At 64.4% G+C, this 26,548-nt stretch overlaps 2 protein-coding genes across 3 annotated transcripts; one reads left to right on the forward strand and one right to left on the reverse strand.

Annotated features, from left to right (window-relative positions):
* Window positions 1-285: 285 nt before the first annotated feature.
* On the forward strand, window positions 286-12,692 carry BTBD17 (BTB domain containing 17). Of its 2 annotated transcripts, XM_045570751.1 has the most exons (4): window positions 286-442; window positions 1,648-1,924; window positions 3,343-4,463; window positions 12,672-12,692. In XM_045570751.1, exons 1-3 carry the CDS (start codon window positions 358-360, stop codon window positions 4,415-4,417), a joined length of 1,437 nt encoding a protein of 478 aa, XP_045426707.1. In that variant the 5' UTR covers window positions 286-357; the 3' UTR covers window positions 4,418-4,463; window positions 12,672-12,692. The 2 variants fall into 2 exon arrangements, with proteins under 2 accessions (XP_045426707.1, XP_036263577.1); XM_036407684.2 differs by lacking the exon at window positions 12,672-12,692 and having other exon boundaries at window positions 3,343-4,652.
* Window positions 5,111-25,175, reverse strand: KIF19 (kinesin family member 19). Its single transcript, XM_036407681.2, has 20 exons — window positions 25,025-25,175; window positions 23,331-23,411; window positions 16,794-16,904; window positions 16,134-16,221; window positions 15,660-15,796; window positions 14,118-14,243; window positions 13,696-13,890; window positions 12,987-13,133; window positions 12,272-12,394; window positions 11,108-11,273; window positions 9,618-9,792; window positions 9,265-9,463; window positions 8,460-8,730; window positions 8,246-8,367; window positions 7,815-7,948; window positions 7,495-7,600; window positions 7,222-7,318; window positions 6,343-6,740; window positions 5,964-6,123; window positions 5,111-5,727 (listed from the first exon to the last, which is right to left on the reverse strand). The coding sequence occupies exons 1-20, from the start codon at window positions 25,061-25,063 to the stop codon at window positions 5,597-5,599; spliced, it is 3,006 nt and encodes a 1,001-aa protein (XP_036263574.1). The 5' UTR covers window positions 25,064-25,175; the 3' UTR covers window positions 5,111-5,596.
* Window positions 25,176-26,548: the final 1,373 nt, after the last annotated feature.

Genomic DNA, 26,548 nt, shown 5'->3' on the forward strand with positions numbered 1-26,548 from the left:
GGGACCCTCTGGGCCAGCGCAGGCAGCCCTTGCCTGGCCCTGGAGAGCCCGACCCCCCGGGAGAGGGAGGACCGGCTCTGCGGGTGGGAGGTGGGGGGAGGGCGCCGGATCTGCCCCGCTCAGGGGCCCGGGGCAGCACAATAGCTCCTGGGCTGCCACTCTCTGGCTTAAGAGGTTGCCTGGGCAACAGCTGGGGCCAGTCCCCACCAATCCATGGCGGAGGCCGGGTGGGGGAGGGAGGCTGGTCCGGAAGGGGGTGCCATCCCCTTGTGCTCCGTCCTATATAAGGAGGAGGGGTGTGAGAGGAGTGGTCTGGCTTCACCGTCCTGCCAGTGCCCGTGGGGGAGGGGCGCCAAGATGCTGAGGCTGGGCCACACTGCGCCCGGGGCCTGGGGCGGCTTCTGGGCCGTCCTGACCTTGGTGGGCCTGGCCGCTCGGGCAGGTGAGTGAGGGGGGGGGGGGGGGGGGGGGGCGGGGGGGGCAGGGAGGAGGGGCGGGGGGGGCAGGGAGGAGGGGCTGGACCTTCCGGCCCTCCCTGCACAGTGGCGGGAGGGGGTGGGGTCCAGTCCACCGGGAGGAGCAGAGTCCATTCCGTCTGGGGGGAGGCCAGCCTGCCTCTGAGGGGAGGAGGGGCAGGCCGATGGGCGGGGCCAAACACAAGCAGACCTTCCACTGCCCATTGTCCCAGGCAGCTGGCCTGGGCAGAGGCCCGTGGGGTGCCATCAGCATTCAAGTCCTTCCAAGTGACAGCCTGGGGGGCGGGGCTGGGAAACGAACCTTCTCCTCCCTCCCCCCTCCCTTTCCCCCTCAGTCTCCCCTTCCTTACACACTCTCCTGTGAGCCTTCTCTCCGGTTTCACACAGGCTGTGGGCCTGGGGGTGGGCGCGGGGGAAGGAGGAGGGATGGCAGGCGCCGATCTTCTGCAGTCGGATGCCCTCCTTGCCTCCCGAGAAGGTCCCCCCCACACACACCCCTTGGCTTGGAGAGCTGCTGGCAGCATTATCTGCTGCCGAGTTTCCTGTAAATGTGTCCGTGTCCCCATCTGACCCTCATGGCGTCCCTGGAAACACGGCAGGAGGGCCCAGCCTGGAAGGGGGACGCCAGCCCCCACCCGCAGGTGCCAGCGACTCTCACCTCCCTGGTGGGTCACAGTTGAAAACTAGAGTGCCAGCCTGCGCATTTACTGAGCTCTGAGAGAAGGGCTTGGCTCGTTTTGATCGCAGCCATATTCCAAGCTCCCCAGAGAGTGTCTGACACAGAGCAGGTGCTCAGTACATCTCTGCTGGTGAGTGCGTCACTTCCGCGGACTCCTCCGGAAGTGAGGGGTTCTTCAACCCTGGCCTAGGGGTCTGGCATCATGGAGATCCGTTCTGGGCATTCTGTCTCCCCCTGGTTCCTGCCCTCTCTCCTCCTCTCCAAGAGCATCCCCCCAGGGTCTGCTCAGGGTCAGGTTCACGGCTTTCCCCACCACTTGTGCTGTGCATGCACGCATAGGAATCCATGCAGCCCGTGGGCACAGACACGTGTGCGCACAGCCTCCCAGGCCCGTTCTCAGGCCCCCTCATCTCCCGGGGACCGGCTGTTTGCCCGGGCCACACTCCCAGGCCCAGGTGCCCCCGCAGACGGCCTGTGTTCCTCTCGCTGCAGCCCAGAGAGCCGGCGTGGGGGGCGAGGCCGCGGGCACCTCCATCAACCACTCGCAGGCGCTGCTGCAGCGGCTGCAGGAGCTCCTGCGCCAGGGCAACGCCAGCGACGTGGTGCTGCGGGTGCAGGCGGCCGGCACCGACGAGGTCCGCGTCTTCCACGCCCACCGCCTGCTGCTGGGCCTGCACAGCGCGCGGTTCCGGGAGCTGCTGAGCAACCAGAGCGAGGTGCTGCTGCAGGAGCCGGGGGACTGCGCCGCCGTCTTCGACAAGTTCATCAGGTGGGCGGGGCGGGGCGGGGCCGGATTGGGGGCCTCCATCCTCCCCAAGCCCCAGGCACCCCCACTCAGGGAGTCCCGGAGGCCCTGGCCCTTCGGTCCATCTCCCGCGTGTCATTGGGGCGAGGATGCTACCACCTCCTGCGTCCCTCCTCCTCTGTTCTCTTTCCTGCGAGTGCAGCGACCCCCTGCCCCTGCCCACAAGCTGCAAGCGCAGGGGTTTGACATCTGTTACCGGAGGCCCTCAGAGCTGTCTCCAAACCTGCCGGGAGAGCTTTTAAAACTAAGGTTCCTGGGCCCCACCTGGGTCGTTGGCTTCGGGTCTGGGGTTGAGTCGTCACTTAAAAAAAAAAAAAAAGCCTTCATACGGTTTGCTGTCCAGCCAGGTTTGGAACCACCACGGGGTGAGGGAGCTGGGAAAGCTCGCCAGCTCTCCCCCTCCTGCCTCCCACCAACGCACCGCACACGGGGTGCCACGCACACGCTAGCCTGAGGAGGTGACCCTGTGTTAATGGCTCAGACAAGATGGTCGCCAGGATCCCAGCCATCACGTCCAAGATCTAGGCAGCAGGAAGGGGGGAACACAGAGGGGCAAAAGGTTCTGCCCTCCGCTCCCCTCAGGTGGTCCTACTTCACCAGCCTTCCCGAAATCCCACCCTGCCCCGCTGCTGGCATCTTATTGGCTAGAACTTAGTCACATGGTCACCCTCACTGCGAGGGAGCCTGGGAAACCTGCTTTCTTCCCAGCTGCAAACATGCAGAGCTGACATGCAGGGAGAGGGGAGATGTGGGTGTTGGGGCCTCTGGGTGTGTGCCAGTGGGGACTGGCAGGAAAGGCAAAGCGGGGAGGAGGGCTGGCAGCAAGGGGAGAGAGAATGAGTGAGCAAGAGTGAGAACAAGCATGGGGTTGACCTGTGTGGCCCCCTGCTTTGTAGCAGGCACCACTCACTCTCCAATGGGCACCATGACCCAAGGGGTGGGTGTTATTCCCCCCTTCTAGGAGTTTGACATAAGGTTGAGCCGTGAGTGGAGTTCAAGGACGTGTCCACGCATAGCTAATAGCGGATAGGACCTCGGTTCTGCACCCACAACGGAGCACAGAGCTCGGCCGCTAGTATAAGGTGACCAGACGTCCCGATTTTAAACAAATTGACAAATTGTTAAAAATCGGGGCGTCTGGTCACCTTAGTCTAGTAGCTGCTCAATAAATACACGCTAGTCCTGTGTCCCCACGAGAAGCGGAAAGAGGAGGCTGGGAGCAGAAAGGGCGTGAGAGGAACGGACAGGAAGCCTCAGGACCCACCGCTCGGTGTGTGCCTCTGACCACGGAGCTCTGCACCCGCGGCCAGGGCCCCTCTGGACTCAGAACGCGCCGCAGCTGGCCCTGCCCCGACCCCGCCCCTCTCCGCGCTCTCCCGCAGGTACCTCTACTGCGGCGAGCTGGCGGTGCTGCTGGCCCAGGCCATCCCCCTGCACAGACTGGCCGCCAAGTACGGCGTGGCCGCCCTGCAGCGCGGTGTGGCCGACTACATGCGCGCGCACCTGGCGGGCGGCGCGGGCCCGGCGGTGGGCTGGTACCACTACGCGCTGAGCACCGGCGAGGAGGCGCTGCGCCAGAGCTGCCTGCAGTTCCTGGCCTGGAACCTGTCGGCGGTGGCGGCGAGCGCCGAGTGGGGCGCCGTGAGCCCCGAGCTGCTGGCGCAGCTGCTGGCGCGCTCGGACCTGGTGCTGCAGGACGAGCTGGAGCTGTTCCGCGCGCTGGAGGCCTGGCTGGGCCGCGCGCGGCCGCCCCCCGACGTGGCCGAGCGGGCGCTGCGCGCCATCCGCTACCCGATGATCCCGCCGGCGCAGCTCTTCCAGCTGCAGGCGCGCTCGGCAGCCCTGGCGCGCCACGGCCCCGCGGTGGCCGACCTGCTGCTGCAGGCCTACCAGTTCCACGCCGCCTCGCCGCTGCACTTCGCCAAGTTCTTCGACGTCAATGGCAGCGCCTTTCTGCCCCGCAACTACCTGGCGCCCGCCTGGGGCGCCCCGTGGGTCATCCCCAACCCGGCCCGCGACGACCGCAGCACCAGCTTCCAGACGCAGCTGGGCCCCAGCGGCCACGACGCGGGCCGCCGCGTCACGTGGAACGTGCTCTTCTCGCCGCGCTGGCTGCCCGTGAGCCTGCGGCCCGTCTACGCCGACGGCCCGGGCGCCGCGCTGCCCGCCGCGCGCCCCGAGGACGGCCGGCCGCGGCTCGTGGTCACGCCGGCCAGCAGCGGCGGCGACGCGGCGGGCGTGAGCTTCCAGAAGACGGTGCTGGTCGGGGCGCGCCTGCACGGCCGCCTGCTGGTGCGCCACGCCTACAGCTTCCACCGCAGCAGCGAGGAGGCGGGCGACTTCCTGGCGCAGGCCGACCTGCAGCGGCGCAACTCCGAGTTCCTGGTGGAGAACGCGCTGCACCTGCACCTCATCGTCAAGCCCGTCTACCACCCCCTCATCCGCACCCCCGAGTAGCCGGGCGGCGGGGCCCGGAGCCTGGGGGCTGGGCCATAAAGGCCTGGCCTGGATGGGGCCGGAGGGACCGGCAGGGGCTTTGCGAGAGGTGGTGCGTCCACCGCCCCCTGGGTAACCAGGTGCCCGTGGCGTCAGGGGGAGCCCAGGTGAGGGGCGGTAGACCAGATGCCTGGTTTCACAAGCTGACTCCGCAGCTGACTTGAAGATGATGCTTTGGTTGAATAAACAGATGCTCGGAGAAGCGAGGGATGATTGAACCATCCAAACGCTGGGAAAAATTAGCCCAAGAGAGGGGGTTCCCTGTGTTTCATTAGCTTTCCCCAGGCTCCGCCCCCCCGCCCCCATGGAACAGGGCAGACAAGAGCATCTGAATAGTCAGGACTATGGGCCAGCTGGGGAGGGCGACTCCATTCCCAGTTTCTACAACTTGAAGCTTTCGCGTGGCAATTTCTGAGCCTGGACTTCCCGGGGTAACCGTTTGTTTCATTTAGGTTGCGAGGCTTTCTGTGGTCCGGGGCACCCCAATTTCCGACCGCCCTCCTGGGAGGAAGCCAGGGCAGGTGTGATGGGGCATGACACCTGGGAGGGGCCTCAGGGTTTCTAGGTTGGTGCCATGCCCCCAGCCAGGGTGAGATGGGGGTGCGGGGAGGGAGGGACACCCAGTTTCCAATAAGGTCTAGTTTCCAACGCAACTGTCAAGATCCAAATGGGATTTTACTGTTAAAAAGGAAGCCAATGCCAAGTAAGGAAACCAGACACCCTCCCGCCCCCCATATACGAACCATCTGCTGGCCCTTCCCGCCAGCCAGGAGGCCCAGCCTGCCCCAGGTGTGGGCCCCGGAGCCCCGTCCCGCTACCCACTCCCCCTCTCCCCCTTTCCCAGGCCCAGTCTGGCCACAGGTCTGTGCAGTTTGGGCAACAGGGTTCCACTCAAGGTGGGGAGCCGAGGAGCCTTGTCATCCGGCCTGCCTCCTGGGCCCGCCTCCCTGCCCTGTGGCACTGCCCACTCGAAGGGTTGGGCAGACACCCTGGTAATTCCTGGGTCCCGGGAGCCCCGGCCTTCTGCCATCCTAAGCTCCTGCCTCCAGGTCACCCCCGCCTGCCAGCCTCCATCTCCCATTTCCCACTGCACCCCACTCAGTCCTTGGGGGCAGGAGGGCGGGTTCCAGACTGGGCCCCTCAGTTATGCCGGAAGCGTCCATCCTTGCCGTGGGTGCTGGTGCCGTGGGGCAGGCGGGGCCCGCGGGTAGCCCGTCGGGAAACGCCAGCCGGATTGGAGGGAGCAACGAGGGGGGAGGAAACCCCTGGGCCTGAAACGGGGAAGGGCCGGAAGCAGGGGTCAGGAACGCTTCCCCCGCCCCTCTCTCATCACCCAGTAGCCTCGAACTCCCCAGGGGCACCGCCCCGAGATGCCAGTCCCACACACAGTATTCTGCAAGAACCCCGTTTCCAGCCAGGGCCGGCCATGGAGGCAGACAGCTCGGCATGCCTCCTGTGTGGGCAGGCCACAGGCTCCCCTCCCCCGTCCCTTCTTGCTGGGACTGACCTGTGTTCTGCCTTGGCGGGAGTTTGACCTTGGGCAAAGGCAGCGCGACCTTTCCCAGATGCCGGACGCCAGGGGCTGGGTGCCCGCACACTGGCATCCTGTGGTCCGAGATGCTCTCCAGGGGGCGGGGCCCCAGGAGGTGTGTCTTGGGGCAGGAGAGCTGTGTTGGTGGGAGAACAGTAAGGCCCGAGCTGCGGGGATGTGCTACGGGGATCTGCCCCCAGCTATGCGGTACAGAGGGCCAGTCGGGGGGACAGAGGGCCAGACTGGGGGACAGAGGCGCGGAGGGTGGTGCAGATGCTCTGAGCCTCTGGAGGAACCCAGCCCTCAGGCCCCCACCCACAAAGAAGGGGCCCAGACACCCCACTCCTAGCCTCACCCTTTGCCCGGTGACCTCAAAAGACCGGGACCTCCGCTTCCTCCTCTTTGCCTCCAGCGACTCCTCTTGTTTCTTGCCCAGGCTTTTCTTCTGGCCCCTCAGCCAGGGCCCCGGGCCGTCGTCTCGATGCCCGACCACCGGGGGCGGGGCCTCGCCGGTGCTGCTGGACAGGTTGTCCTCGCTGGCGGCGTGCTGCAGCGTGGGGCTGGGCGGCCGCTTGCAGGCCAGGGGGCCTGGCGGCCGGGACTCCTCCGCCTCGCTCAGCGAGTGCAGGGACAGGGTGCTGCGCTCCATGGCCGGTGCCAGCAGGTGGCGCCCCTCCATTCCCGGGGCCCTCGAGCGCCTCCGGGCAGCCTTCACCGAGATGCACTTGGTGCCTGTCAGAATCTCCTTCCTCTCTGCAGCGGACAGAGGGGGCGCCCACCCCGGGATCAAGGCCCCATATTCCTCTCCCTTCTGCACCTCCAACAACCCCCCTCCCCCAAGGCAGGAATGGGTAGGAGCCAGGATGTCTGGGTTTCACTCCCAGCACCCCCACTTGCTTGCCATTTAAGAAGCCTGGGGCATATTCCTGAGCCTCGCTTTCATCTCTAGCCCTGAGGGGGTAAAGGAACCCCACTGGGTGGTTGTGAGCATTAACTGAGACAGTGGGCTTAGCCTCCGGCAAGGGGCATGGATTCCATCTGTATTTGCTGCTGCATTTATTCCTCAGAGGAAGGGGGGCCATATGTCCCCCCTTCTGACTTCTGGCTGTGCCCCCAGTTCTGTGTGCCTGGCGGTTAACCCTCTGGGGGCACTGGTGCCTGCTTCCTGGAATGGGCAGCTTCAGCAGAGCAGAGGGCAGGCAAGGGCGCTCTGCTGGGCAGGCTGGGGGCACACCTTTGTGGGACAAGGGGATCTCCGACAGGTTCTCGCTGCTGTCCGGGGAGGAGATGACGCGGCTGCTCAGGCTGACCAGGCTGTCCTGAGTGGGAGCCTGCGGACAGGTGATCGGGGGGTCAAAGGAGACCCCACGCCCCACTCAGCAGACAGCGGGGCCTCAGGGGTGGCGGCCGCTCTGGAAAGGCACCATCCTGGCCACTGGGCATCCACCCTGTGCCCACCCTCAGCGAGAGCCCGCGGGGCCGAGGGTGCTGGGTGCTCAGTGCTCACCTCCTGGGTCACCAGGTGGCCGATCTGGATGGGGGGCGGGGTGGGCACAGAGGAGCCTTTCGCCTGCCACGCCCGGGGACTGGCCTTGAGCGCGTGGCTGGCTTCACTGAGGTTGGCGGGAGAGGATGGGCACCTGATGACCCAGCTGGTCCCACAGAGAGCCCACCCCCCTGCTGGGGGAGAGCTGCTCGCAGGAAGGGAGAGAGAACCCGGGAGCCCTCGCTCCAGACCCGCACCACCTCCTCCCCGTTGCTCCTGCCCCCCCCCCCAGCAGCCCCGCTCTGGGCGGGCACCCTGAGGTGGCGCAGACAGGGGCCCACCTCTCCGTGCTGAGGGGCGGGAGGATGCTGTGCTGCAGGCGCTGGGCTTCGGAGCTCAGCGTCTTCACGCTCTCCAGGTCTGCCTCGGGGGTCAGTGTGCTTCCTGCTGGGACAATTTTGGGCAAGGAGCTGTCCTGGGGAGGGAGGGGGCAGGAGTGGACAGTCAGAAGACGTGGCCTCGGACCAGATAATAGCACAAAGGCAAGGCCCTCGGGAAAACCCGGGCTGAAATATGGACTGGGAGCCCCCCCTCCCCCGAGGGCAGTGTTCTGGGTCCCAAGGGGGCAAGCTGTGGCTGGTGGGCATCCCCAGGGGCAAGGCTTTGGGTGGGGTAGGAAGGAAAGGGGGCAGCTTCCTGGGGTGTGAGCCAGCCTGGACCCCCGGAATGCCTTGGGCATCGGCCCCTCCCCCAGAACATGCCCGGCGCCCACCTGCAGGGCCCTGGAGGCCACGCGGTCCATGATGGTGGCCCGCTCCAGGCCGCCCTCCTCCAGCTCCCGCAGGTACGCCTCATAGAGCTCCTCCAGGTGCTGGGGGACCGCCAGGCTGTAATCTGCGGCGGGGGGAGGAGGCGCAGGGCTCAGGCGGGTCTCTGGACCCCTCGCCCTTGTAGGGGGGAGGGGAGGAGGCAGGGGCGGGACCCACCGTCGATGACCTGCCGCTGGCCCTGGATGATCTCGTCGCAGAGCGCGCGGTGCTGCTCCAGGCGGCGCAGGGCCTCGCGGCGGTGGCGGAGCGCCCCCTCGCGGAGCAGCGCGTGCGACTGCATGGCCGCGTTGTCCACCTCGAGCTCGTGCACGCGGCACAGCAGGCTGAGCACCTCGCGCTGCTCCTCGGAGCCGATGCGCCCCGGCAGCGTCTCCTCCAGGCGGCGGCCCCGCGAGCTCAGCTCCCGGCAGCGCTGCTCCAGGGCCAGCTGGGGGCGGGGGCGGCGGGGCTCAGTGCCGGGCAGCAGGCCAGGACCGCCCCCTCTGGCCCTGCTGGTCCTCGCCCCTCATGTCCCGGGACTCCCGGGGGCTCCGTCCCGAGGTCCCCGCCCTCAGCGCTGGATCGTGGGCCTCGCAACCAGGGGCTACTCCTCTCGGGACCGCCTCTGGCTGCTCTGAGCACACACTGCCCTCCCCGCAGCCCAGCGGGTGCCCTGAGAGCCCTGGGCTTGGGGCTTCTCCAGAACATTCGGCAGAGAGCCGTCATCAGGGAACCCCGAGGAAACACTCGGTGCCATTTTTGGAATCCTCGGACTGTGCCAGGCATGTCTGTCATCTCCTCCGCAACCCGCCGAGGCTGCACCCTGAGCCTCTCACTGTGCAGGCGGGGAGCTCAGGGGCAGAGGTCACCAAGGAACTTAGCCAGATCCCAGGGTCTCACTCCACCCCCCTCCCCCAGCTCTGCCCCTCCCCTCAGCCCCCCCCCCCTGGAACCCGCTCTCCCCGCCCCCAAACCCCGGCACCTTCTGCCTGCGCAGCTGCTTCTGCTCGCCCACCAGAGCCGCGATGCTCTCCCGGGCCGAGGCCACCTCGGGCGGCTCCACGATGTCGGGCTGGTCCTCGCCGGCGTCCGAGTCCTTCTCACTGTCGTCCTTGGTGTAGGATCCCTTCCGCTGCTCCTCCCGCCACTTGAGCGCCCGGCGCGACTTCTCCTGCTCCCAGCTGCCGCCGCCCCAGCCCCACGCGGAGCCGCGGGTCCGGCCACGGGAAGGGGCGCAGTGAGCAGCTGCAGCTCCAGCCGCGCTGGCCCGGCCCCGGGGTGGGAGGGGAGGGGAAGGTCCGGGGGTGGGGGTGGTGGTGGTGGTGGGGTGCTTACCCGGCGATGGTGAGCAGGTGGCGGGACGTGTCGATCTGCACCTCCATGGTGTGGTTCTCCAGCTCCAGCAGGCGCCGGCGCACGTCCATCTGCTCCTGGAAAGCGCCGATGAGCTGCTCCCGCAGCTGCCCCATGTCCGCCTGCTCCTCCTGCCCGCGGTGCTGCTGGACCTCAGCTGCCCATCGGAGAGTGTGGGGAGCCCAGTGAAGAGAGAGTCCCCTCCCCCCCGCCCTTCCCACCCTTTCTTCCCAAACCACTCTCAGTCCCAACCACCGTCTCTAGAAATCCCTCTAGATTGCTACCTCCTCCCGCACTGCACTTCCACATTGGGTCTTTTTTAAAAATATTTTTTATTGATTTTTTACAGAGAGGAAGGGAGAGAGAGAGAGAGAGCTAGAAACATCGATGAGAGAGAAACATCAACCAGCTGCCTCTTGCACACCCCCTACTAGGGATGTGCCCACAACCAATGTACATGCCCTTGACCAGAATCAAACCTGGGACCTTTCAGTCCGCAGACCGACGCTCTATCCACTGAGCCAAACCGCTTTGGCCACATTGAGTCTTTTTTTATTTTCTATTTTTTATTTTTTATTGTTTTGTTTTGTTTTTTACAGAGAGAAAGGGAGAGGAATAGAAAGTTAGAAACATCGATGAGAGAGAAATATCAATCAGCTGCCTCTTGCAACCCCCCCGCCCCCCCCCCCCCCCCCACTGGGGATGTGCCTGCAACCAAGGTACATGCCCTCGACCAGAATCAAACCCTTCAGTCCACAGGCTGATGCTCTATCCACTGAGCCAAACTGGTTTCGGCCATATTGAGTCTGTAGGCTGTGGCCTGCAGGTGGCCCCAGCCCCTCTGTATGAAACAGGCTTCCGTTGGCCCTTACAGCACCTTTGTGTCAGCGATTGCAAGGTGCCCTTTAGCCTAGCCGTGACCAGTGGTTGAGCATCGACCTATGAACCAGGAGGTCACGGTTCGCTTCCCAGTCAGGGCACATGCCTGGACTGTGGGCTCCACCCCCAGTAGGGGGCATGCAGGAGGCAGCCGATCAATGATTCTCTCTCCTCATTGATGTTTCTCTCTCCCCCTCTCCCGTCCTCTCTGAAATCAATTTTTAACAAGTCCCCCTTAGGCACCATACTGCCACCAGTCAGCAAACCATCCTGGCAAACTCAAGTCTACACGAGAATGTAGGCTGTGCCCCTTCTGGTGATGCCTGGTGTGGTCTTACAGCCCCACCCTGCAGCGTGGAGGGGGAGGTCCTCCGCAGCTAAAGGCTCCTGTGCCCCTCACTCGAGTGATCCCACCTAATCTTCATCGATCACCATTCCATTTGACAGCGAAGGCTCGGGGAGGTGGAGTGACCAGCCACGGCTACCCAGCCAGAGTCCGACCCCAGCCCTGCCTGACCCCAGGGCAATCTGAGACAGCCTGCAGGGGCTGTGGGAGACGGGCTCCCACTAACAGCCCCCCCCACCACACACACCTTGGATGTGGCGAATGTCACCCCGCTCCAGCCGGCCCCGGGCCTGGCCCCGCCCTCCCTGCTGGTCAATCTTGCACTTGAGCCGCTGGATCTCGCCCCGCAGGTCGGCGATGATGCTGGTGTACTGGGCGATGTGGTAGGAGACGCTGAGCAGGTTCTGCTTCACCTGCGGGGAGCACAGGGCGGGACACAGCGGTGAGGTCAGCCCAGGGGCCAGGGCCGGCCTGGGGCCTTCCTTTCTCTTCCTCCCCTCCCCCCCTCCCCCACAGAGCTTCTGGGTGACAGCAGTGGCCTTGTCTCCAGCCCCACGGCCTGTCACACCCCAGGCCCCTGGGAGAGCCGCACTCCTGACATGCTGTTCCCCTGCTGAGCCCGCACTGGCTCCCACTGCCTGGGGGCACCCTCGTTCCTTCACCTGGTGTTGGTGGCCCACCACCGTCTGTCTGCATTTCCCTGATCTTTCTTTCTTTTCTTTTCTTTTCAAATATATTTTATTGATTTTTTACAGAGAGGAAGGGAGAGGGATAGAGAGCTAGAAACATCGATGAGAAACATCGACCAGATGCCTCCTGCACACCCACCACCAGGAATGTGCCCGCAACCAAGGTACATGCCCTTGACCGGAATCGAACCTGGGACCCTTGAGTCCACAGGCCGACACTCTATCCACTGAGCCAAACTGGTTTCGAATGTTCTTTCTTTTTTTTATTAAAAAATTTTTTTTTATTCATTTCAGAGAGAAAAGGAGAGGGAGAGATAGAAACATCAATGATGAGAGAGAATCATGGATCAGCTGCCTCCTGCACGCCCCCTACTGGGGACTGAGCCCAACCCTGACATGTGCCCTGACTGGGAATAGAACTGTGACTTCCTGGTTCATAAGTCGACGCTCAACCCTCTGAGCCACACCAGCCGGGCTGTCTGGATTTCCTTTTGACTTTGTGTCGTGAACATTCTGTGACAGTTGAGGAACGTATCCAGCTCTCCCCATCCCACCAGACACCACCTCCTTCCTGCTTTTGGAACCTCTACTCCTGCTGCTCCCCCTTCTGGAATGTCCTTGCATCCTTCCGAGTCTCCCTCACGGAAATGGTGGCTGGTTGCAGGGAGCGCGGGAGGGCGGCAGGGTCTGGGATCCGTCCAGGGACTCAATGGGGCCCTCACCCTGGTCTTGATGTTCTTGGCCCGGCCGGCGTAGGTCAGGGTGTTGCGGGACTCCTCGAAGGCGCTGCTCGCAGGGCTGATGTGGGCGATCATCACAGTGCGGCTGTTCCCCCCCAGGGAGTCCTGGGTGCGAGGAGGGAGAGGGAGGAGGCCTGGGCTCAGCCAGGCTGCCGGGTTCCCCTTCTGGAGGTCTCTCTCCCCCTCCCCCCCTCTCTCTCTTCTCCTCTCTCTCTCTCACTCCCTGGTGCTGAGCAGCACATGGTCCCCCTCAGTCCAGATTTCCCCTCCCCCCCATCCCCCACTTTGCACTTCCACTTTTTCTCCGAAGTTCTCATTTGGACATTTCGAGTACCCCGGACAGGGCCTCCGGGCCCTCCTTCTCTCCCCTCACACAGGGAAGGCGTGGATGGCTGGGGGTCCGAGGGGCCCTCTCTCCTCCCTCCTCCACTTCTGGCTGCCCACGGCCCTCCTTTCCCGGCCGTGGATGGCACTGCGATTTTGGCCAGCGTGCGGAGTGGGGATCTCCGTAAGAAGGCTGGACTTGGTGAAAGGCACCAGATAAAACACAAATGCAGTACTTGGGACGTCCTTATACTAAGTAAACACAATCCGCTGTCTGTGTGAAATTCCAGCGTGGCTGGGCACCCTGGGTGTCACTGGCTAAATCCGGCAGCCTCCTCGGGTGCCCGGCGCCCGGCCCGGCGCGCGCCGGTACCTTCAGGAGCCGGGTGAGCTTGCTGTCGCGGTAGTTGATGTACTTGTTGCTGCTCCGGTCGCTCAGGGCGTTGATGCAGTTGCCCAGGGCCAGCAGGGAGCGGTTGATGTGGGCCCCCTCTTTCATGCGCTGCCCGCGGTTCTGCGTCTGGGGGCGAGCAGGGGGGTGATCCAGGTGGCCGGCATCACCCCCAAAGCCTTACGAGCCTCTCCCTCTCCCCAGGGGCTCTGAAAGGCCGAGATGACCAACTGGGCCTTGCCCTGCCCCCCTCCCGAGGGCATGCTCCAAGGGGAGAGAAGGAGGCCTCTGAGTAGGAGCAAGGGACTGGCCTGGCCTGAGAGAGCCACCCTCCGCCTCACCCCCCTACCTCACCCGCCTCCCCCAACGGGCAAGCCCCCTGCGCAGCTTGGTGCTGTGTACCACCAGGTGGAGGGAGGTGGTGGCCCCAGCTCAGAGCCAGAAGAGCCACAGGCACAGGCCTAGAGGGCGCCCCAGGCTCCGGAACGTGTGTGAGTGTGTGTGTGTGTGTGTGTGTGTGTGTGTGTGTGTGTTTTTCTCCTTCCATCTGAACTGGGAGGCTGGCATCCTTGCCCTCTGCTCCCCCCTCCCCACCCCCCAAAAATCATTATCCCCAGTCCTGGGGGAGCTGGCCTCATCTGAGAGGCCACACACACACCCCCCCCCCCTCCAGCCTCCGGGAGCTGCTCACCTGGGACGCGCGCTCGGAGCCGGCCAGGTCGACCATGAACAGGCGGCCGTGCCGCACCTCCTGCAGGACGTTCCTGACGCGGCTGCGCTGGCGCACGGACACCTGCAGCACCGCGTGGGAGCGCGAGGACGCCCGGTTGGCGGCCGTGGGCTCCTGGGTCCGCTGCCGGTTCCCCTTCATCAGCAGCTGCATGATCTGGAGGGCGGGAGGGAGGCCGCTCTGGGGGGCCCGTGGGGGTGCCCCACACATCGGGGAGAGGGCCAGGAGGTGGCGGGCTGGCCCCTGTGGGTGTGGAGGGGCCCGTGGGGGGCAGGGGCTGTGCGCCCACAGGAGGCTGGTTGTCCGGTCAGTCCTCTGCCCCTCCTGCCCCTCCCGGGTCCCCGTTTGCCCCCTGCCTGCTCTGCTGGCTGCATTGGACTCGCCTCTTCGGCGTTGATGGTGGAGACCTCGGTGATGCCCGCCACCTGGATCACCCCCTTGGAGTCCTCCCTCAGCTCCAGGTACCCCAGCGCGGGGTTCAGCAGGTCCCGGATCATCTCATTGTAGATCTGATGGGGCGGGTGGGGGACAGATGTTCATGGGACACTGAGGCCCAGGCTCCCCGTCCGTCCGGAGCATGGGCAGGAGCTCACCGGCCCCTTTCTTTCTGTGGGGTGGGGGGTGGGGGGGCTTCAGAGTCCACTGGAAACATGGGGCCACCAGAGCCAAGGAGAGAGGGACCCCCTTTGTGGGCAGGCGGGGCACTGGGCAGAGCATGGGGACCTGACTGATGTCCTGCCCTGCTTGTTGCTAAGCAACCCTTACACCTCGGGACCCCCACCCCCAGGGCGCCTCGCGGGCGGAGTCCACGCCGTGCTGGTGGGAGAGCCGCTGGCCGTGATGCGTCGTCGCTGCTCGCTGCTCCACCCCAGCTGTCACCCGGGAGATTATCAGCTCTGAGGGAGCCTCACGGCCCGGAGCCAGATGGAGGCCAGCCCACTGGCTCTCTCGCCTCGGCTGGCCTCTGCAGGATCTCCCCCTTCCCCCCGCTGCCCGCCCTGCCGGTGGTGGCACTCCCACAGGTGGGCGCTGGGTGCCGGGGGCTGTGGCTAGGCAGTGGAGGGCGGCAGGTTCAAGCCTGTGCATGTATGTACAATGCTCAGCCGCCCCCACATACACCGAGAGCCTGGAGGCAGCCTGGCAGGGTACACAGGGTTGGCCTTAAGAAATGGCCATGGAGGCCCTCACCGGTGTGGCTCAGTGGATAGAGCGCCGGCCTGCCTTGGTTGCAGGCTCATCCCCAGCCTAGGCCGTGGCTGGGATGCATGTGGGAGGGAACCAATTGATGTGCCTCTCTCTCACACTGATGTTTCTCTCTGTCTTTTCCTCTAAAAATCAATGGGTAAATATCCTCTGGTGAGGATTAAAAAAAAATAATAATAATAAAGAAATGGAGCCCTAGCCGGTTTGGTTCAGTGATAGAGCATCAGCCTGCAGACTGAAGGGTCCCGGGTTCGATTCCAGTCAAGGGCATATACATTGGTTGCAGGCACATCCCCAGTAGGGGGTGTGCAGGAGGCAGCTGATCGATGTTTCTCTCTCATGGATGTTTCTAACTCTCTATCCCTCTCCCTTCCCCTCTGTAAAAAAATCAATAAAATATATTTAAAAAAATAAAAAGTAAAATGGAGCTCACGGATATAGGGCGCAGAGGGCACTGAGCCCGTGCTCAGCGGAAGGCTGTTTGGAGTGTGGGCCAGGGAGCCGGGCTCCCGAGTTCAAATCCTCGCTCCCTCTCCTCGCTGTGTGACAGCGGCCTCGCTGCCTCACGTTGCTGAGCCTCCCGTTTCTGTAACCTGGGGCCGGCAGTGTGTGCGGGGAGCTGCCATGGGCAGCAGCCAGAAAACCGCCTGGTGATGGCCCCAGGCAGGCGGCCAGCTGTGTCCCAGGGGCCCTGGAGGAAGCCGGCACCGGGGGAGGCTCACCTCCAGGTAGGACATGGACACCTCGTACTCCATGTCATTGCTGGTCTCCTCAATGGCGCGGAAGAGGTCATTGAGGGTCCGGGCGTAGATGCCTGGCTCGTGGTCCGTGCCCAGCATGGTGTAGGTTTTCCCGCAGCCTGGGCACAGCACGGGGCTGGGTGAGCAGGGTGGCTGGGGAGTGCCACCTTGCCGGGCAGGGTGTCCTGGCCAACGGGGTGTGTCCTCAAGGCTGGGACCCCCGGATGGCAGGGCGGTGAGGGTTGGGGAGGATGGGTCTTGCCTGGGGCTGGGGCCGCTGGGGTCTGAGGGCCCTGCCAGGGGGTGGGGCAGCTATATCCTTGAGCCTTGCCCCATGGGGCCAGCCTGGCTCTCTGACACAGGGCGAGGGGGCTCACTCCTCCAGGGGGACAAGCATCTGGGCCCCCACCGTGGACCTGTGGGGGCTCCCCCTCACCTGTGGGGGCTCCCCCTCACCTGTGGGGCCATAGGCAAAGACAGTGGCGTTGTAGCCTGAGATGACGCCTTTGATGAGGCTCTTGGTGGTGGCCTGGTACACCATCTCCTGCAGGGACGGGGAAAGGGCAGCCGCCCGGGGCCTGGGCACAGCGGGCACACTGCCCAGGGGCACCCTCCCGCCGCCCCCAACAGCGGCGCTTTCTGTTCCTGGGCCCCAGAGACGTGGGGGTGGGCGTGGAGGATGGTGTCTCTCTTTTCACCCCGCAGGGGGCGCCCGCCAGAGAGCACGCTCAGACATCTGAGCTGCCTCCCCCACAGCCGGCGGCTGGCCCCAGCCTCGGGAACGCATCGCATCTGCTCCCGGGAACGTCCCACAGATGGGCAAGACGGGGGTCCCGGGAGGGTGTCAGCTTCTCCGAGACTCTTCCTCACACCAGATGGGCTCCCGGCGCTGCCCTCCGGCGCCTGGGGGGCCACCTGCCTTGTGGGCGCCGTGTGGGCGCCGTGGAGGGAGGCCGTGCACATGCCATGCGGGCGGGCGCACGCTTGCATGCACGGAGCCACGGGAGGGGGGAGTCGGGGAGCAGGGGGTGGCGGGTGGGCTGAGGGCTGCTGGCAGGTCCCCAGAGGGTCCCTCCCACACGGGGCAGAGGGCGTCCCCAGGCCCCGCCCTCTCACCTGCGTGGCAGTGAAGTCAAAGGCCACGTCGAACAGGTAGGACTTCTCTCGGGACCGGTGTGCCCGCAGGATGTCATCCGGGTCCTCCATCGGGTCCATGAGGACCACCATCTGCAGAGGGCGCGGGCAGCCCTGGTCACCGGAGCCCCGGCCACATGCTGGGCCCTGACCTCATCCTCCTCACGCGGTGCGGGCCAGGGGTGGGGGGCCAGAAGCCAGGGGACCACAGTCAGGTCCGGCAGGCGGTCCAGAGCTGGGCGGCCCCATGCCCCTGAGCCCCAAGCCCAGCCCTGCCCCCATCAGTGCCCGTGTGCCCCATCCGGGCATTTGGCCTTGGATGCCCACCGCGAATGCCATGTGCCCTAGCCCAGTGGTCGGCAAACTCATCAGTCCACAGAGTCAAATATCAACAGGACGACTGAAATGTCTTTGGAGAGCCAAAGTTTTTAAACTTAAACTTCTTCTAACGCCACTTCTTCAAAATAGACTCGCCCAGGCCGTGGTATTTTGTGGAAGAGCCACACTCAAGAGGCCAAAGAGCCGCATGTGGCTCGAGAGCTGCAGTTTGCCAGCCATGGCCCTAGACCACCAAGCTCCGGGCCCCTTCCTCTGCCTGCATCACGCCCCATGCTTTCCCCAAGGGAGGAGCGACACTAACGTGGGCTGGGGCCATCGGGCATGTGTTGTGTTGACGTGTTTTGAGCACCGACCCCGTTAGTCCCACTCGGGCCAGGCGGCGAGGCCACTGCCATTCCCACTTCACAGAGGAGACGGGCCCGGAGCAGTGACCTGTCCACGCCCACACACTAGCCAGTGGGGGAACGGACTCAAACCCGGGGTTCAAAACTTGCAGACCTTCATCTCACTGCAGCCGTGAGGCACCTAGGACCTTGCACCCCAGCCTCACTCCAGCCTCAGCCCTGCACCCCTGCCTCAGCCCCCACACTCCCTCTCACCCGCTGGCAGACCCAGGGGTGGGGCCAAGAGCCACTGGTGCTCGGTGACGGGGGAGGAAGCAGGAGGCCCAGGCCTGGGGGGGCCACAGCCTGGGGCTCCTCCAGACTCCAGCATTCTCTGTGCGCCTGACATCAGCCCCCCTTCTCCACCTGCTCCTGGCTCAGGTACAGCCTGGGCTCCCTGCATCCACACTGGCCTAAGAGCCGGGGCCCAGCTCGGCCTCCTCCTGGGATTCTCCACGGAGGAGGGAGGAGGGAGGAGGAAAGAGGGAGGAGGGAGGGACGGCAGCTCCCCAGAGGCCCGGCCTCAGGAGTCTCACCCACCATCAGATGGGGTTCAGGTGAGCCAGCTGGAGGGGCCCCCAGACAGGCTGGGCTGGGCAGTGCGGGAAAGACAGAGGCCCTGACTCAGGCCCCTCTCAGCTCGCCAAGGGTGAGGGGGGATGACACCCTGAGCTGAGTGCAGGTCAGGTCATCCAGCTACACTGCCCCTCAGGGTGCCCCCCTGGTCCAGCCACCTTCTCAGGGCTTCTGCCCACTGCCCCGTAAGCTTCGTCCGGGATCCAGTTCCTTCTCAGCCCTAAGCCGGCAGCAGGAGCCGATCAAGTTTCAGCCCAACTGGAGATAAGCCAGTGACAAGGGCCGGGCGTGGGGCCCAGCGGGCCTCGCGGGAACCTGGCCAGCGGTACCAGTTCTCACCTCTCCTGTGCCAGCGTGGACACAGGCGGGCCTGAGGGGTGCCCTCGGGAGGGGTGCCCTCGGGAGGGGCTTCGGTGCAGGGAGGGAGAGCAGGAGAGCGGCATTCACGGATGCCCATATCCCACTGATGACCTCCAAACGCCCTCCCGGCACTGCCAAGTTCATGGCTCCTGGGCATTTGGTTCCTTTGATATGCAGGCTCCTGAATCAGTGCATTGTCAGCGGGGCAGCCGTGATCCCCTTAAAGAGGGCTTTGTCAGGTCCCAGCCGGCACCCCACCCTCAGAGCATCCCCCTTCCCTGGCCCCTCGGCATACAAAGGCGCCCTTGTGCCCTTGGCCAGGTGAGCTGGGCTGAGCCCAGAGGGCAGCACAGGCAGTCCGCCCTGATGGACATGCTTTCTGGGCACCTTCTGTGGACCAGGCTTTAAGCAAGGGTGGGAGAGAGAGTATGGTTTCCTGCCTCTGACACTTCAGTGGAGGGGGAACAGGTCATTTTAATAACAAGAGCTGCCTGGCCGGTGTGGCTCAGTGGTTGAGCATCAACCTATGAACCAAGAGGTCATGGTTTCATGCCCAATCAGGGCTTGTTCCCCGGATTGCGGGCTCGATCCCCAGTGGGGGGCATGCAGGAGGGAGCCGATCAATGATTTTCTCTCACCATTGGTGTTTCTATCTCTCTATCCCTCTCCCTTCCTCTCTGAAATCAATAAAAAAAAAACATTAAAAAAGAAGGAATGAAGTTTTGACTCGTGCTACAATGTGGGTGAGCCTTGGAAACATTACGCTCAGTGATAGGAGCCAGACACGAAGACAACACACTGTGCTTCCATCCACATGAAATGTGCAGAATAGTCAGGCTACGGAAATGGAAGTAGGTCAGTGGTTGCCTGGGGCTGGGAGGGGCTGGGGAGTTGGGGGTGAGGGCTAAGGCGGGTGAGGGCTAAGGGGGGTGAGGGCTAAGGGGAGGTGTTGGCTAAGGAAGGGGGATGGTAACGGCTAAGGGGCAGGGTGAAGAACCCTCCCAGTCTCCCCCAGTCACTCCTCACCAGGCCCAGCTCTGTGGGGCAAAGGGGCACGAAGCTCCCAGATGGTGGGTGTGGAGGGAGCCGGGCAGGAAAGGGGGCTCATAGGCTGCCCCTCCCAGCACTCCGTCCCCCAACACTCGGCATCTGTCACCTGATACTTATTTATCTTTCACAACAGCCTCCCAACTGTGTGCTGGCGCCTCCCTGCACAGACCTCCCTCATCCTCTCAGAACCCTGGCCAGACGGGCGGAGCAGCTTACTCCCCAGGACTCCAGGGCCCTTGCCTGGCTCCTCAGACAGGTCCCAGGAGCACAGGGGTGACAGTTGGGCTTTGAGCAGATAAAGGCTAATTATGGGATCACCCATATTGTCAGGGGACTTAAATTCTGTAGGTAAAGAGCTGGGAGGGGGTCTGCAGGCTGTGGGCTTTGTCGGGGGAGAGATGGAGGGGGAGCGGGCTGGTGTGGTTTCTGCTTCCACCCTGGAAGCCCTGGGCCTCCAGACCTCTCAGGCTGCCTGCCCCCCACTTTGTGGCCATCGATGGCACCCCTGAAGGGTCTGGTGTCAGGGTCTGAGCTCCTACCACTGTTGTTTTGTTGATTTCAGAGAGGAAGGGAGAGGGAGAGGGAGAGGGGGAGGGAGAGGGAGAGGGAGAGGGAGAGGGAGAGGGAGAGGGAGAGGGAGAAACATCCATGAGGAGAGAGAATCATTGATTGGCTGCCTCCTGCCCGCCACACACTGGACATCCAGCCCGCAACCTGGGCATGTGCCCTTGACCTGAATCGAACCCTGGACCCTTCAGTCCACAGGCCGACGCTCTATCCACTGAGGCAAACCAGCTAGGGCAGTGTGGGCTCAGTTTCACCTCTGGGGTCCCAAACCACCCCATTCCAGCCCTTAAGAGACTAACACCTGTTAACCCCACTGTGTGCCACGCGCAGGTGGAAGGGGGAGGTGTGGGGGGAGCTAAAGGAGGCACTGTGGCTCCTGACCCAGACTGCACCGGGGCTCCAGGCCGTGGGGCGATCCCTGAACCCCTTTTACAAATCTGAACCCTAACCCCCACTTCCCCAGGAGCCGGCCTCTTGTCCCCAAGGACTTGTCCTGCGAGAGGGCCGCTCCGCACAGCCTGGCTGTGAAATCCCCCCCTTCCCAGGAGAACAAAGCCTAACTCTGAGGAGGGCTGCGCTAAGACCCTCCCAGACTCCCCAGCAGCCCGCCGGCTCCAGACCTGCCCGCGGCTGCCCAAGCCTGCACCCCAGCCTCCCCTGGGCCAGGGCCGCAGACCAGCTGTGGGGGGCGCTGGAGAGAGACAGAGGTCCGGGGTGGGGCTGGTCGGAGTAATAGGCGAGGGGACTCGTGTCTTTGCCTCCTGCTCGCCAGGGCCTTGCTGTCAGAGGAAGGAGCTGGTGGGGGAACAGCAGGGATCTTAAGGGGTGGGGGTGGGGGGTTCCCAGCCTGCCGTTGGCCATGGCTAATCTCCAACAGCAGGCCAGGCAGCGCATTTGAGGGCCCAGAGTCGGAGCGGAGAGCCCGAGCCCACGCTGCTCAGACGCCCCTCCCGCTGAGGAAGGCGCAGGCGGGGAGGGAACGCCCAGCCCAGGCCCCTCTCGGAGGCGCAGCTCAGCCGGATCAGGCCGGACCCCGCCCCACCGGCAGGGACAGAAAAGAGCCAGTGTCTGCCGGGTGGGCGTAGGCACACAATGGGCTGTGCCCGGACCAGAGCGTTTCCATCAGCACCAGTTCATATCTCTCAGCCCCCGTGCAGGCCAGACGCCAGGCGCGGCCGAGAGAGCCATCATTGTCCCCGCCGAGGACCGATACCCTCGGGGCCATGGTGGACAAACAGGGAACGGCGTGGCCTGGAAGGAGGTTCTCTGGCTCTGGGCACGGCCCCCCAGCCGCGCCCCGGGGGCCTCTCCGTCTCTCATGGAGGCGGGGAGCACACCCATTAGACTCCCACTGTGCCCCAGGCACTGGAGCTGTGTGAGTCCATCAGCCACAGAGCCCCCTGCAGAGGCACCTGATTACTGTCCCCGCTTGCAGAAGAGACAGTGGGGGTCTCAGAAGCAGCCCGCCAGGCGCCCAGCCGGCTGATGGCAGAACTCCCCTAAGGGACTGTCCCGCACCTTCCTCCCGCTCCTGCCGCGGAACCAGTGTGGGAGGGATCTTCCCAGCCATCCCTGCCCCGAGGCTCCGAGGACGGCTGCTCCTTGAGAGAGAGGGACCAGAGGAGAAGCCAGGAGGCTGGGACCACCCAGCTCGCATGCCCCCAGCTTCACGGCCGGGGCTGAAGGAACAGGCTGGATGGGCATCTCCCCTCGGGGAGCCCAGCGGCCGGCAGGCATTGCGGGCTGAGCTGTCCACCTCTAGTTTGCTTCCCTTGGGCGTCCTGAGTCTAGCCTGCCGTGCCCAGGGCCAGCACGTGCCCACTTGTGCCTTGCTCTGCATGGCATCATGCCACCCCAACTTCCCTGGCCCGCATGCATCCCGCTGCACGCAGGAGAAGGAGCACGGGCAGCGGCCACTGAACAGAGGCAAGTGGCCATGCTCGGGTTGCCGTAGGCCATGCCACCGGGATGCTCAAACTGTGCACAAACCCGCTGCTGGTGCCCGTACCACTGTGCCCTCTTCTACCCAGTGCCTGAATCCTCAACTGCCTACCCAAGCACACATCCTGGCCAGGACCTACAAAGTGTGGGGGCTGGCCCTGCCCCCCTCTCCAGCCTCAGCTCACACTCCCAGCCCGCTCTCTGCATCTCTCTCCTGCTTGAGCCACATCAATTTTTTCTTTTTAAATATATATATATTTTTTATTTTTTTAAATTAATTTCAGAGTGGAAGGGAGAGGGAGAGAGAAATAGAAACATCAATGATGAGAGAGAATCATTGATCGGCTGCCTCCTGCACGCCCCCCTTCTGGGGATCAGGTCCGCAACCTGAGCACGTGCCCTTGACCGGAATTGAACCCGGGACCCTTCAGTCTTCAGGCCGACGCTCTATCCACTGAGCCACACCGGCCAGGGCAGTTTTTTTTTCTCATTTCCCCAAGCCCATCACAGTCTCTCTATCACTGGGCCTTTGCACATGCCAGTCCCTGTGGCTGAGATTTCTCCCTCACGGCACAGTCCTAACGACTCCCCTTCGCCCCTCCTGCTTCAGGGCAGGCACCGCTCCTCCTGGTGCTGCGGGACTGGGCCACGTCCCCTCGCACTTCCTCTGCCTTTCTCTGTAGGCCCTGTGGCCGCTACCCCCCGCCTGTTTGTGACGCAATGCCAGGATTAATGTCCTGTCCGCCCACATGGGCTCTAAGGTAACGGAGGGAGGGCAGGGTCTTTTCTCTTCATCGCGGCCCTGTCACCGTGTGTTGTGGGTGCCCGGGGAAGACGGATTGCCTCCTGTGTAAACAGAGGTGGGCCCCGCATCATGGCGACGTGAGGATCAAGAGAGCAAACAGACATCCCAGGACTTTGCAAAACATGAACGCTGTGGAGGCGGGCTTGCGCTCTGGACCATGTAAACGTGTGCTCTGAGCGTAGCGGACGTATTAAAATGGGCAAGTCGTGTCTCGGGCACATGGGAGTGGAAGTTTCAGAACTGGACTAGGCACCAGGACCCACCCAGGCTCGGGAAGCTGTCAGCTCTCCTTGGATCAATCCAGGAAGGCTTCCTGGAAAAAGAACCCTGTTTCCTTGATGATACCACCAACTCAGTGTGGGCCAAGAGGTCAGTGGGCAAGCAACAGGGGCCCTGCCCTGCCCTGCCTGTCACTGCCAGGTGAGTGGGCACCTGCCCCCACGAGGTAGGAACAGACCTGGGCCCTCGCCCGCAGCTCCCAGCCTCCACCCCTCGTACCTGCTCGTCCACTTTATGGGCGATGAGGGTGGCGCCTTCCTCCAGCTCCGACACGCTGATGGGCCGAACCCGGAGCGCCACCTGGGAGGGAAGGCCAGACGCCTGAGATTAGACGGAAAGGGCGATGCTGGGCCCCAGAGCAGAGGCTGAGAGGACCCTGGGAGTCGGAGAGGGCACGCCCCAGGCTCTCCTCTGTCCAGCCATCCCAGGCCTCCTCCGTCGTACGGAAAACTCAGGGGGTCAGGACAACCACCTGGGTAAGGGCGGGAGGTCAGAGTATGGGGCTGGGGCGGAGTCTGTGCATTTCCCCCAGGAGCCTGTGGCTCAGGGCGGTCAGGCACATGCCCACATTAAGGAGCTACAGCTCCCTGGGGCTTTGAACTCGGAGCCCTGGCACGGATAGGCTGTCTGTGCCCCGTGAATAAGGGACTGCAACCAAGGGGGCAGCACTGAGCACAGCAGGATGGGGCTGGGGCCGGGGAACTTCCCCTCCTCCTCCTCCACCTGGGTCCACATTCCTACCCAAGGACAGCGCCACGGGGCCCCTACTCTCTACTCTCCAGCCACTGGGAGATGGTGCGTCTTCTCTCCGCCTGAGCTTTGCCCAAAAAATGGGGGCATGCCTAGCCGGTTCAGCTCAGTGGATAGGACGTCGGGTTGAGGGGTCCTGTGTTCAATTACGGTCAAGAGCACATACCTCAGTTGCAGGCTCGACCCCCCAGCCTGGTCAGGGTGGGTGCCGGAGGCAACTAATCTATGTGTCTCTCTCACATCTATGTTTCTGTCTCTCCCCCTCCCTTCTACCCTAGCTAAAAACCAATGGGAAAATATCCTCAGGGGAGGACTGACAAAAAAGGAAAACAAGAAAACTAAGAATTAAAAAAAAGGAGAAGAAAAAAAAAGGAAAGGAGGCACGTGTGTTCCTGCTGATCAAGGGGAAATGCCTGCCAGGTGTGTGTAGGTCTAACTCCACTCAGAGGCTCTGCCCCAGGCGCCTCAGCCAAACTCCACTGCTGGGCGGGGAGGACCCTCCCCCTCTGCAGAGCGGGTGCTGAAGGCCCGCTCCCAGGTCTCAGAAGCTAGGAGGGGGCTGTGGCCCCGGGGTGACTGAGCCTTCCCCCAATTCCTCTGACCCAGCACCACCGAAAATCAGGAGTCTGTCCTCGGTCTCTACCTGAGCCCCAGTCTCTACACTCACACCTCTGCATCTGCCCCCACCGCAGGGCAGGGCTGGGCTGGGCTGGGCTGGGGGCCCCTCAGCGGCTCCCAGCATCCTCGGAACCAGCTAGTCCTCACTTGGACAGCATCTTCCTTGCAACCCAATCGCCAGCCACCTGGAGGCTCCCGTCGGTCTGCCTGTGATCCCCAGCTCCTTTCATTCACTCCCGACTCCGCTGGGTTGGGGTACCCCTTGGTTCCCGGCCAAGCCTGCCCTGGTGTTTCTGGATGGGGAGCCGTCTTGTCCCCGAGACCCATGGGCACAGGCTTGGGGGCCGGGCCCCTGGTGGGCAGGTTAGAGGGAGGGGCGGAGCTGGGCTAACGGGGCTCAGCAGGACGCCTCCGTCCTGACCCCAGGACTCGGGGAAAGTTCTCGGACAGCCGCCTTGCCTGGTCCCCGGCCCCTTTAGTGGGGCGGGGGCGGGGGGCAGGGACCGCTCCGTGCGGGCGGTGGGATGTGAGTGGCCGGGTCTCACCGTGAGCTGCTGGTCCCTGCAGTCCCCGCTGTCCTTCATGCCGGCGGGGACGGAGGGGCTCAGGCCGCGGCCGCGGGCATGGCCGAGCCGCGCCCCCGCCGCCGGGTCCCCCGCAGCCTCGCCCGCGCCGCCGCTGCCTGACAACCCGAAACCAACAACGCGCCCGCGGCCCGGGGCGCCGGCCGGGAGGCGGGGCGAGGGGAGGGCCCCGACGGCGCCGCCCGCCGCCCGCGCCCCCGCCCCGCCCGTGCTCCTGAGGCCTGGCCCGGGGTGCGCCGCCGCCGCCGCCGCCGGGAGGCGCTCGAGCCCGCGCCGCTCTGCCGGCGAGTGCCCGCCTGCGCGTCCCTGCGGCCTCGGCGCGGCCCTGGTCCGCCCGCCGGCGCCGCCGCCGTGTCCGTTTGGCCGCTCCGGCGCCGCCCCGTGCCCCTCGCTCGCGGCCGGGCCCTCTGCCTCTGCCCGCCAGGGGGCGCCCTGCGGGCTGGCCGCCCGCTGGACAGCGGCGCTCCCTGCCCCTCGCGGGGTGGCCGGCCTGCCTGTCTGCCTTCCTATATGTCTGTCTGTCTGTCTGCCTGCTTTTCTGCCTGTCTGTCTGTGTGCCTGTCTGCCTGTTTTTCTGCCTGCCTGCCTGCCTGCCTGCCTGTCTGCCTGTCTGCCTGTCTGTCTGCCTGCCTGCCTGTCTGTCTGTCTGCCTGTCTGCCTGCTTTTCTGCTTGCCTGTCTGCCTGCCTGTCTGTCTGCCTGTCTGCCTACTTTTCTGCCTGTCTGTCTGTGTGCCTGTCTGCCTGTTTTTCTGCCTGCCTGCCTGCCTGCCTGCCTGTCTGCCTGTCTGCCTGTCTGTCTGCCTGTCTGTCTGCCTGTCTGCCTGCCTGCCTGCCTGCCTGCCTGTCTGCCTGTCTGCCTGCCTGCCTGCCTGTCTGTCTGCCTGCCTGCCTGCCTATCTGTCTGTCTGTCTGCCTGTCTGCCTGCTTTTCTGCCTGCCTGTCTGTCTGTCTGTCTCTGGGCGTCTCCAGGGCCGTGGCTGGCTGCCCCGGGTTCCCATGGGCGCTGTGTGCCTCGTGGCTGTGGCTGGTGCCTAATCCCCATCTCCAATGACAGGGGTAAACCGCTGGCCCTCCGCCCGGGCTGCCCACCTGTATCGCTGTGTCACACAAGAGCCCGCCTCCATGCACCCCCCCGGCAAGCGGGGCCCTGTCGGGAAACCCAGAATCTAGGTCCCGCCGTGGGGTCTGCGTGCCCTCCGGGCGGAGGGACACAATGCCAGAACCACCTCATCGTTGTGCTGTGCGAGAGCGGGGCTCGGACGCTGCGGCCGCCGCATGGGGCGAACGTAGCGGCCGTTTCACAGCCAGGAGCGCAGTGGAAAGACGCCGCCCCAGGAGGCCCGGGGACCAGGATTCGGTCCCGCTCTGCATCCAACTGGCCAAACCACAGGAGCCAGGGTTCCGCCCCCGGGGCCCTGGTTTCCTGGGCGATGGATGGTGTGTCTGAAGGCCCATCTTCCTGTCTTCTCCTGCCCCCACCTGAG

Source organism: Pipistrellus kuhlii, unplaced genomic scaffold, assembly GCF_014108245.1.
Source record: "Pipistrellus kuhlii isolate mPipKuh1 unplaced genomic scaffold, mPipKuh1.p scaffold_m20_p_37, whole genome shotgun sequence".
Classification (NCBI taxonomy): Eukaryota; Metazoa; Chordata; class Mammalia; order Chiroptera; family Vespertilionidae; genus Pipistrellus; species Pipistrellus kuhlii.